The sequence below is a fragment of the Patella vulgata genome, chromosome 5 (genome assembly GCF_932274485.2).
Source record: "Patella vulgata chromosome 5, xgPatVulg1.2, whole genome shotgun sequence".
Taxonomy (NCBI): Eukaryota; Metazoa; Mollusca; class Gastropoda; family Patellidae; genus Patella; species Patella vulgata.
In genome coordinates, this window is record NC_065883.2 from 39,241,420 (window position 1) to 39,253,982 (window position 12,563).

Consider the following 12,563-nt stretch of genomic DNA (forward strand, 5'->3'; position numbering starts at 1 on the left):
ACACAAACTTGAAGAAGCATACTAAAAACATGTAACTAGTTGCCGTACATATCGCCGTAGCTAACCTGATAACCCTCTTATCCTTCCGCCTCAAAATCATGAATATTTACCAAAACCTGGCAGAAAATGTTAATTCAAACCCTCTTCGTCCATTCTAGACCAAAAAATCAACACAAATGGGCATGCAAAAGGGGAGAAAAGAGAGAGAGAGAGAATTGCTATAAATAGACGAACTACAATTCGTGGGTACCGAGATGATGAAATTTAATGGTGGTCTGCCTCCAAAAATCCACGTATCAGGGTTCAAATTTTATTTTTAACACCAGAAGCAATTTTTTGCTTGTTATTTTTAAAATTAGAAGCAAAAACAAAGTGTAACAAGCAAAAATTTCAATAGTTGTAATTAAACCTTTTTAATTCAAATTGACATAAAATGAACACATTTTATTGCCTGCTGCCAAATGGAACAGAATTTGGTCGTTTGGACCTTTGTCCATTCAACCACCACTTGTTTACAAATGGTCTCGGGATATGTGTATTTTGTTGGTTTTTGCGTTTAAAAAATGCGGTGATCATCGTTTACACGAAAATACTACATTTCGTAGTATTTTCGTTACGCATGAGTTAGCCGTGGGAAATGACCTTTTCGCCTTCCCACGGTCAATACAGTTAGGTATAACATGATTGGTCAATAATATCACATGGTTTGAGTTTTGCATATATTATTTGTCGGATGATGTGTTGTTATTTCATTGGTTAAGTTACGCGTGGGCGATTATTTCCGTACTCTTCGTTGAGACTCAGGTGTACTCGGAGTTTGTTCAAGGGAAGTAAGTCTAAACAAAATGGCGTTGTACCGTGAAATTTGGTCGTAAAGGCTTTCAATCTATTCGAAGAGTTCAGCTATACAAAAACTAAAGTATTAAAATATTCTTTTTAATCAAAATTACGTTGACGCAAAGCTTTGCGTTGTAGTATAAATCTAACAAGCTATTTTCATATTTCAACACGCATTTTGCGTCTTTGCGTTCCCTAATTTCGAAGCCTGGCGTATTTCACACATTTTTTTCAAAATAAACGCATTGACGGACGCTGCGTAATGTACACGCAGAAAATTTCCCCGACGTGAGAATAATTAGATTATTCTATGTCGTAGTTTGTACAATTTATGTGCTTCATCCGGCATTTACACACCTCTACTGCACGTAGTCTCCGTAATTTTTTATATTTCCTCTTATTTCATTCATAAATTCATCGCAGTAAGCTTACGTAGCTATCCTATTGGAAGCAATAAAGCACATTTCATACAAGACTTGGGATTGGCTAGAACAAGACATACTGTTTACATTCAGCCAATCAAATGTTGGCTGTCATAGCGATAGTTTTCTCTTTACGTCCTGTCGAATAGAAGATTAAAATGACTGTGCTGTCAACCGTAGACATGCCGTTAACCTCCAGTCATCATTAGACTAAATACAGTAGGCATATCAATAAAATAAGGACGCTTAAAATAGGGTTGTTCACAAAACAACTTTACATGCTTCTATATTGAGCATTTTGAGAGGCTCTTCACACCGATGTAGAGGGCAAAAACGCAAAATTTTGGAATGTCTGCATATTTTTACGCAACTTGAAATTGATCCACTGCGACCTCTGGCCATAACTCTGGCAGTAATTATCGTAAATCCCTGAAAATCAATAGGCTTCTTCGTCTCATGACCTTAAGCACTGTGTATAAATTTAAAGTCAATCGGATATTAACTTTGGCCTCTAGAGAGTCCAAAAGATTTTTTGAAGTGATCAAGGGCCAACACTCTGGCAGTAATTATCAAAAATCACTGAAAATGAATAGACTTCTTCGTCTCATGACCTTAAACACTGTGCATAAATTTAAAGTCAATCGGATATTGACTTTAGACTCTAGAGTGTCCACAAGATTTCTCAAAGTGATCAAGGGCCATAACTCTGGCAGTAATTATCTGAAATCGCTGAAAATCAATAGGCTACTCTACTTCGTCTCATGACCTTAAACACTGTGTATAAATTTAAAGTCAATCGAATATTAACTTTGGCCTTTAGAGCGTCCACAAGATTTTTTGAAGTAAAGTGCCATAACTCTTGCAGTAATTATCGAAAATGAATAGACTTCTTTGTCTCATGACCTTAAACACTGTGTATAAATTTAAAGTCAATCGGATATTAACTTTAGCCTCTAGAGCGTCCACAAGATTTTTCAAAGTGATCAAGGGCCATAACTCTGGCAGTAATTATCTGAAATCGCTGAAAATCAATAGGCTTCATCGTCTCATGACCTTAAACACTGTGTATAAATTTAAAGTCAATCAGATATTAACTTTGACCTGTAGAGCGTCCACAAGATTTTTTAAAGTGATCAAGGGCCATAACTCTTGCAGTAATTATCGGAAATTGCTGAAAATCAATAGGCTTCTTCGTCGCATGACCTTAAACACTGTGTATAAATTTAAAGTCAATCGGATATTAACTTTGGCCTGTAGAGCATCCACAAGATTTTTTAAAGTGATCAAGGGCTATAACTTTGGCAGTAATTATCAGAAATTGCTGAAAATCAATATGATTTTTCGCTTCATGACCTTAAACACTGTGTATAAATTTAAAGTCAATCGGATATTAACTTTAGCCTCTAGAGCGTCCACAAGATTTTAGGAAGTGATCATGGGCCATAACTCTGGCAGTAATTATCGGAAATCACTGAAAATCAATAGGCTTCTTCGTTTCATGGCCTTAAACACTGTATATAAATTTAAAGTCAATCGGATATTAACTTTAGCCTCTAAAGGGCGTATAAAAATTGTAACCTCTAGAGGGACCACAAGCTAAAAACGCAATTTTTCATACAATCAGGGGCTATAATCCAGGTAGTTACAAAAAGATATGCGCGAATATGGAAAGGAACCAAACATACATTTCAAGTTTCATCAAAATTGGATGAAAATTGTGACCTTGTGACTGTCATTTTTCGTACAATCAGAGGCCATAATCCATGACGTTACGGTCCAATACATGCTGATTTCGAAAGAAACCGAGATCTTTGGGAGATAGACCTATATTTCAAGTCTCGTCAATTTCGGATAAAACAAGCCGCTACCAGGCAGGATACGCCCACTTTTTCGAGAGATGGATAGAGAACAAGCTAAAAAGAAAGTGATTTTTCCTACAATCATGGGCCATAATTCAGGAAATTACAATTCGATATGCACAAATATCGAAAGGAACCGAGATCTTTGTGTTATAAACTTACATTTCAAGTTTCAACAAAATCGGTATAACTGTGACCTCTATAGGGTCCACAGCCTTGATATACCATATTTTTACGCTATTTGAGAACGAAGGACGGCCATTTTGTCTGTCAATTTTGGGCCGATTTTCACGAAATTCGAACTCAGTCGGCCTTAGGGTGTAACGGTGATATAAAAATACATTTTTTTAAAATCGGATAAAAATTATGACCTCTATAGGGTCCACAAGCTAAAAACCATAATTCAGGAAGTTATGGTCCGATATGCGCAAATATTGAAAGGAACCGAGATCTTTGGGTGGTTTAATCCTGTGATTCTGAACTTGACAAATATATGCATAATACATGATTGAACTTACAATGTAAGTGATTTGGTGATAACTTTTGTCGTTCAAGCGTTCACAAGTTTCAACAAAGTGAAACAAGGGCTATAACTCTAGATGTAATTAACAGAAATTTGCTGAAACTCCTATTGCTTGTTCGTTTTACTAATTTAAATGATACATATAAATTTCATACAGATCGGATAATAACTTTTGTTGTTAGAGTATTCACAAGGTACAACAAGTGAAACAAGGGCCATAACTCACGGCGTAATTAACGGAAATTGCTGAAATTCAATAGGCTTCTTCGTTTCACTAATTTAAATGATGCATATCAATTTCAAACAGATTGGACGATAACTGTTGTTATTAAAGCATTCAAAAGATTAAACAAAGTGAAACAAGGGCCATAACCAGTGTTTAAAATTTACGTCGGTCAGTCGGCCCAGCACCGATAAATAACTTGGCTGGCCGACATCTTTTTATTTTGAAGATGGTGGGTCGGCCCTGTGAGCCGACTGTTTTTGTCGGGAAAAAATATGCGTCATGGATATTTTGTTCATGGTTCTATCAAATTCTCCTTTTAAAATATTTATATTGTCCCTATTTATATCCGTAATATATTTCATCCAGATATTTAACTGTATTTCATTATCGGAAATGAAAATAAAATTGTCCAGCGAAAGAAATCGTTGTAGGAGTGAGGTTGTGCTTGCAAATATCAGCACGCTCCCAGAGTTAGGCAGAATATTATTTAACCATTTTGATCAAGTATGGAATAGATGAGTGTGTGTTCCGATAGTATGCCTTACCTACTGTCTTATTTGTCTTTATCCGATATTGAATACACATGCATAATCCGGCATATTATATTCCTTCAATAGTGAAATCCAAACGTGTGCTACTAAACTAGGTCAGTCCATCTACTGTACTGTCATGAATCCAAGAATAAAAATCTACATGATATAAATTCTTTGTCTTGTAAAAATGAAACTGAAAAAGCAGAGCTGAAAATTCCCTGAAAGCGTAACAACTGGCAACAATACAATTCCAGTGAGGTAAAAACGAGTGGCCTTTCCCGCCATTCTTTCTAAATCTCGTGATTTACTAGCAGACTTGATTATCAAGTCTATTTCTTTAATGACGATTTCACTACCATAATGGAGACCCAAGTCTTCGAAAACAGGCACGTACAATATGTCATATATAGAAAGAATAACAAAGAGTTTATGGTTTCATAAATATGGACTATCCCAACATGTGACATCAGGTCAGTTTAAAGGAGCTAAATCGCTAATATTTGGGACCTAGAAATTGACACAAATGGGACGCAACGCAAATAATAATGTAATATGAATGTATTTAAACTGATTTACATTCAATGGTTACTGGTTTTACTGTAATTTCTAATCAGTTATGCTCGGCGAAATACGCCAGAAGTCTCAATCAAATGGCAATCTATAGCGTCGGGTTATTTCAGTCTACACAGAAAATATTTATGGCGCATGCTCTCCAGATAAGAATATGGCGTCACCGTTTGGCATGATTTGTGTAATATGTCTAACCTCGTTCTTCGAGTCCTTTGTTACAAATGGCGCTGAAACGCATTATGGTACACGATTCGTGTACCAATTGTAAAATGGTTGCAGACGAAAGCACGTCCATTCCCACGAAATGATTCTGCCTCTATGTCTGTGGAGCGTCGTTTTAAACATGACGAAGATATTTTCAATATCCGCACGATCGTCAAAAACGTGTTGAAGGGGTTTCACACTTAGAGTTCGTGGCAAATCGTGCGCGAGTCTCGGAGTCGTGCATCACGAAAAATCCCGATGTCATACTCATTGATTTGTTTGACAATAAAAAAAGACGAATGTTTCCCCCCCAGAACACTATCAAGCTGTCAAATTAGCTCTTTAAAAAAAAATCTGAAAAAAAACCCCGACCTACCTCCTCGATTGTGGGTCGGGTTTGGCGAAACAAAGATATTTTTAAGGTCAGCCTTATGCATTTGTCTATTATGCAAAATGCAGAATGCAGAAGTGTAATGTGCAAAATAACTATATTCTACTGTATTTTGTATTATTGAAAAGTGTATTCTGTATTTTAACACCATGGCATTGGTATTGTTGAGCAATGGAAATTGCAAATTGTAAAACTTAAATACATATTTTGAACTACTGACATTTGCAGTTTGCACCGTGAACAATGAAATAATATTGATGAAATAATATTGGCAACATTATACTTCCAAATAATGCCTCTAATATTAAAGATTTAAATTACTTGTTAAGTCAATTAAACTGGCTAGTTTGTGACACCTTATACTGGTTAACAGTGATACATAATATATTGTCACACTCTTATTTTGTTTTGTTAACAATAAACCTGTTAAAGTAAACTTCTAATATTTTGTGTTTTTTGGGTTTTTTTAACCGACCTACCCAACCAATATGATAACCCTGTTTAAATATATCAATTTTAAAACAATTGGATGATAACTTTTGGCGTTAGAGCGTTCACAAGGTTCAACAAAGTGAAAGAGAGAGAGAGAGAGAGAAATGAGGTTTAACGTCCACTCGACACAAACTAGGTCATTTCGGGACTAACATATGGTTTAATTTTATTTCAATAATTCGCTTGCGCGTAGGGGTCTTTACCGGTGGGAGGAAACCGGAGGACCCGGAGAAAACCCACGAGGTTGGACAGACGACCCTACTCCTTGTCACGTACAACCGGGGATTCGAAACCATGCCAGTTGACTCAATGACAGGTCGTATGATACAGCACGCGCGTGCTAACCATTCGGCCATCCAACCCCCCTTCAACAAAGTGAAACATTACAAACAGAAATTGCTGAAATTCAATAGGTAGGATTCTTCTTTTTACTAATTTAAATGACGCATATAAATTTCATACAGATTACTTTTGATGTTAGAGCGTTCACAAGGTGCAACAAAGTGAAACAAGGACCATAACTCTAAAAGTAATTGGACACAGATCACTAAAGATTTCCCCATTGACTCCAATGTTAATTCTCGTATCTTAGACCGGCTCTAACTTTTTCCCAAATTTTCATTGGGTAGAAGTTTTCTACCACAGATGGAGCAACATGTGGCAACCACTTGCCCAAAAGCACGTATGAGGTTCTTCATGAAAAACTTGAGATACACAAGCTGGAAGTAGAGACAAGTAAACATGCAATTTCAGGCCCTACATTTCAACGTAACCAACCTCTCAACTCTTGTATCCTTCCGCATCAAAATTATGAATATTCACCAAAACCTGGCAGAAAATGTATTTTCAAACCCTTTTCCTCAATTCTACACCAAAAAGTCAACAAAAATCGCCATGCAAAAGGGGGAAAATGGAAAAGGGAGAGGAAGACTAAAAATAGCTTTGGCCCTTGTTTCGTGGGTGACGGCGTAGGAATATTTGGTGATCTGTGTCCTATATAGGGGTGAAACTTCAGGGATCACCAAAAGGCCTTTTTTATTTCCTTCCCATGTGTTCTGGCAACATGCCGGTGAAAGAAAATCAAAATCAAAGAATAACTGTAAAAATGATGGCCCTTTAAGTACACATGCTGCTTTATGTACACTGGTGCATTTCAGGTCCATAGGCCTTTTGTGCTAAAATTTAACAATCTTTCTTATTAAAGGCAGTATCTGAGTTCTGTGAAAAAATTAGACAAGTAACAAAGAAACTACATAGAAAACACTCATAATTTGGAATTTTTTTCAAAAATATAATTTTTTACTGCCATGTGATGAAAAATGTACAAAATTTACATGTAGCATCTCTCAAAATACCAATAATTTTCCACTTTTTTAAATATCCGGACGGACAGGAAATATATTTTTAGAATCTGTGGACAATATGCAAACAGAAAAAAATGCAAACCAGTTGCAATGATTGTAATATTAGAGATCTAAACTGAAACATGTATGCCTACCCCCTGAACATGCCACTGATTGAATTAATCCAATCTATGGTTGCAGAACTTACATTACCAAAGGAATCTGTCTAACAGCTATGTTTTACCATCCCTGGCTAACATACATGTATGCACATATAAACTAAAATAGGTGCAATAAATATGAATTATGGTTAAAAATAGGCCTTGATGAATGAAAAAAATGCCATATTTGGTCTATGATCACCCCTCTCTAACAGAAGGGTCACAGAATACACAATTTTCACAAATTTGGGAATATTTCAATGTTTCCAACATCTCAAACCTCAGAGGCATGTTACAAATTTGTATTGCAATCCTTGTGCTGAAGCAAGATGTCTGGAACTTTACATTAATTTCCTGAAAATATGAAGTCAAAAAAGTAGTCATGACAGACTTGACAACATAAAAAGAGGCCTGAAAAGGAGAAAAATTAACATTTTATTGTTTTATAGGCAACATAAATGCAGCAAACACCACAAATGCTGGATTTTGATAAGAAAATATTGAACATTAAACTGACATTTACACATCTACACCAGTTTTATATCTGGGTCTGGTCTCATTGGCCTGAAATGCCTCAGGGTTCTACGTTTGACTCTGAACAAATAAGGGTTAGAAATCCTTGAAATGCACAAAAAAAATATTTTTGGGTGAAAAATAACATTCTTAGCTGTAATTCAACCACAAATTCCAATTAAGATCATTTACATGTCAACACAGGTGCATTTAAATCCCTCAAAACACATTAATAGAAAAGGGTGGGGTGGGGGCATTTATTGCCTCTCTAAACAGAATGATGGAGTAAAAAATGTCTAGAAAGGCTGGGATATTGCTTCCTACATGAAGGAAATGCAAGAATTTAATGTTTCAAAGAAGAAAAAAATGCTTATTCTGGGTAAAATAGTGGCAAAATTGAGCCAACCCCTGTTTTGAATATTTTGTACAAACCCATATGCTGTACATTATTAACTCAGTGTTACCAATTTTCAATTTTCTGTAGGAAAGCTGGAGCTATTTCTAAACCTGACGAACATGTAGATCCCATCTAAGTTATATTAGCAAAGAAAATATGGGCATTTTTAGACATTTTGACTCATTTTAGTAGTCATGAAAATATTAATTTCTACATCCAAATGGGGGGAATCTCAAGATTTTTTGTGAATATTCCTGATTTTTAGACAAAATTTGGTGAAATTTCAATACTGTTCATTTTATCTGTGCTTTCTGAGACTGAATAAGCCAACATTTGGCATTAGAATATTTTACTTAATGTTAAAAATTCAATAAAAATTGAAAATTGAGAAATTTGCAGTAAAATCACAATTTTTCTTCAAAACTTTGATTTTTTTTTTAAATTAACTTTTTTTAGTTTTTCTGTAGCCAAACTATTTTATTCATATTTTCTGAGAATTTAATCTTCATATTTTCAAAACTAAGGCATATCAGTGACAGCCTTATCACACACAGACAGGACACAGATCACTAAAGATTTCCCCATTGACTCCAATGTTAATTCTCGTATCTTAGACCGGCTCTAACTTTTTCCCAAATTTTCGTTGGGTAGAACGCTTTCTACCACAGATGGAGCAACATGTGGCAACCACTTGCCCAAAAGCACGTATGAGGTTCTTCATGAAAAACTTGAGATACACAAGCTGGAAGTAGAGACAAGTAAACATGCAATTTCAGGCCCTACATTTCAACGTAACCAACCTCTCAACTCTTGTATTCTTCCGCATCAAAATTATGAATATTCACCAAAACCTGGCAGAAAATGTATTTTCAAACCCTTTTCCTCAATTCTACACCAAAAAGTCAACAAAAATCGCCATGCAAAAGGGGGAAAAAGGAAAAGGGAGAGGAAGACTAAAAATAGCTTTGGCCCTTGTTTCGTGGGTGACGGCGTAGGAATATTTGGTGATCTGTGTCCAATTAACGGAAATTATTGAATTGAAATAGGCTTTTTCATCTCACTAATGTAAACAACATATATCAATTTTAAAACAATCGGATGATAACGCTTGACGTTAACACTAACAGCGTTAACAAGAAATTGTGGACAATGGACGGAGATGGACCGATAGGTCGACGGCAATATAAGTCCACTGGGCGTATAAAAAGTACTTACTCTGTTTCATCATTTTCAAAGGTAAGCTCTCCATCTACCAATTCATAATCCTTTCCTGCTTTGGCTGTACCATCAATTGTTGTATAGGGTATTTTAACTGTGCCTCTGGCACCAGATGAACGAACTACCTTCACATGCATTTCACCAATTGATTCTGTAACATGTGTGTCTTCTTCTTCAAAATGGAAGATACCAGGATGATCATCATCAAGAATCATGACAGTAGCCATTGCTGGGTTGACAATCTGTGCTATACTCTTTACACGATCACTTTCAAAAAGACCTTGTGAATCACCTAATCGTAGGTTGCTCAGCTGGACATAGAAATGTTCATCCTCTTCAAAAAGCTCATCATCAATAATAGTTACAGAAAATTGTTTATGAGTTTCCAGAGGATAAAAGACAAGTGTTCCCTCAGCATATTCAAAGTCAGTTCCTGCATTGGCAGTACCATCTTCCGTTTTGAAATCGACATACACAGTCTTAGATAAATCACCTCCTTCTCTAGTAACTGTCAAGAAGAATGAACCAACATTTTCCATCACTGTGTAATGACCAGGGTCAAAATAAACTTTAGTGACTGGATCTATATCTTTAATATCAGCTTTTGTTTCACTTCCACTTGTTCTTGTTTCTACTTTAGCTTTCTTAATTACATTTCCACTTCCTGTTAGTTTACGGGTAGCTTGAATTCTATAGAAAGCTCTACTTTTAGGGCCACGATTAACAGCTTCATATTCAGCCATCTCTTCTAGTGTTTTCATGTCAACATTTGGATGTTTCTTTCTCAATTCTCGCATAATTTCTATATATTCCATTCTATGCTTTTCAAACTCCCGAACTTCAGAATCTTCTGAATTAAGTCCCTTAAAATCTACATCATCTCCCAGATGATTACTTTTACCGTCGCCCATCTCTTGATCACCAAATCCTTCTGACTGAATAACAACGCCTTTTCTATCACTCGCCCTGTATTTTTTTGAAAAAAATTTGTAGACTAAGAGTTTTCTGTCTGCAATATAAGCTGTTACAACCGTGATAGGAAAGAATAAAAAGGTTAGAACAGCTTCCCAAACATCCACAACTCCATAGGAACTTACAGAAAGAATAAAGTACAACCAAAGATAAGCAAACACACTCCATGAGGCAGTGATAAAGAAAACATGTAAATGTTTTATGCGTCGAACCTCATCAGATGGTACACAGTAAACACAAATTGAAGTAATTATGAACAAGTTAAATGCAGCACTTCCAACAATGGTGGATGGACCAAGGTCTCCAGCATTAAATTGGTTACCACATACTTCTATAACTGAGAGCAGAATTTCTGGAGCTGAAGAGCCAAGAGCCATTAGCGACAAATTGGAAACTGTTTCATTCCATATTCTTACATTAACCACAGTTGTTTCACCATTTGATTTTTTCACTACCACCTCCTTTTCTTTAGAAGTAATGACTTCAATAGCAGCCATAAAACGGTCAGCTATAATGGAAACACCAAGGAACATGTAAATCATGGCAGCCATGTAAACTGTTGCTCTTGCTGCTTTGTCCCCACTGCTAAGACCACTAACTGGTGTCCAAAGTGGAAGAATAAGTCCTTTTTTACATTTTGTTGCTTCGCGTGTACATTCTTGCGTAATATTTATTGCACTGCTTGTACCAGTATTTGCAGAAGAAACAAGTGTCTCTGCGAAAGCTTGAGGTACATTTTCAAAGGCAAGGATTGCACACAATAAAAAGATAACATATTTTTTCATTGTACTCTTTGTAGACTTTGCTGAATATAAATCTGGTACAAATGAAACAGCCATTTTGAATATGATTTGTTGCCAGTTATAATTTGAGAGTGAATTGCCTTGTGTTAGTCTTTTGAGTGTAACTTAATCGCAAGAACAAAAAAAAAAAAAGTATGGTAGCCACTAGATAACTACTGACAGTTTGAATTCTGCAGTTTTATTTATAGATAAGATGCAGAGATTTTCCAGTTCAAAATCCGCAAGTTACACAGTGTCACTGATTGGCAAGGGTCTAATAATATAATAGTATTATTTTAATCCAGGTCGAAGATAGACTCCTCAGTTTTCAATATCAGGCTAGATCTAGATCCATGTAGGCCTAATAATTTAATGTGAGTCTGTAGTCAGCATAGTTTTACACCTGCATGAAGTTGTTTCGTATTAATTAATAATTGGCTAGACAATTAGACTACTACTGACTAGTACACATCTATATTAATTATTATTCGTATTATTATAATTATAGACTAAAATTTATCAGTGCTCACACTTACTGACTCTATGATTTGTATGAATTATCTATCCTATTCTAGTAGTAGGCTATCACTATCAGTTGTTTGAATTATAATAAAAATACAGTACATAGATTAACCAGCCTAGAAGGTTACAGCTAGAAAATTAAAATTCACTCCAGATTTTACTAACTTTTAGAATCTAGACTGGCAGACTAGCCTACACACAGATCGCGGGCCAAGACAAGACCAAGATAAAAAGTAAAAATCCATTCTTCGATTCGCATCAGTCCAACAAACATTTCACGCAAAACCAGACGCAGTTCTATAATTGAGAACGGGTAGATCTCTACAGTCTATAGTAGCCTAGATCTAAAACCGAACACGGAACAATATTATCAAATCGGAGTTTCGTTGTGTGCACTCCTAATCCTGTAGAGACTAGATCGTTCGCGAATCGTATACGGTAACCCTGGCTATTGATAACCATGAAATACATACACTACTGCACACACTTGTAACCAGATTTTAGTAATAAACTTCTGCTATATGTTTCTGCCATAGAACATCGCAGTGAATACGACGATCGAAATTCCAGCCGCTGAAGTTGTGTGAACGGTGCAGAC

At 35.9% G+C, this 12,563-nt stretch overlaps 1 protein-coding gene across 2 annotated transcripts in view; it reads right to left on the reverse strand.

Annotated features, from left to right (window-relative positions):
- LOC126820649 (sodium/calcium exchanger 1) overlaps positions 1-12,563 on the reverse strand; it is a 145,690-nt gene extending 133,127 nt beyond the window's left edge. For both annotated transcript variants that reach the window (XM_050548728.2, XM_050548729.2), the window contains exon 1: positions 9,687-12,563. In XM_050548728.2, coding sequence (XP_050404685.1) covers positions 9,687-11,500 — 1,814 coding nt within the window. In that variant the 5' untranslated portion in view covers positions 11,501-12,563. The remainder of the gene's footprint in view (positions 1-9,686) is intronic.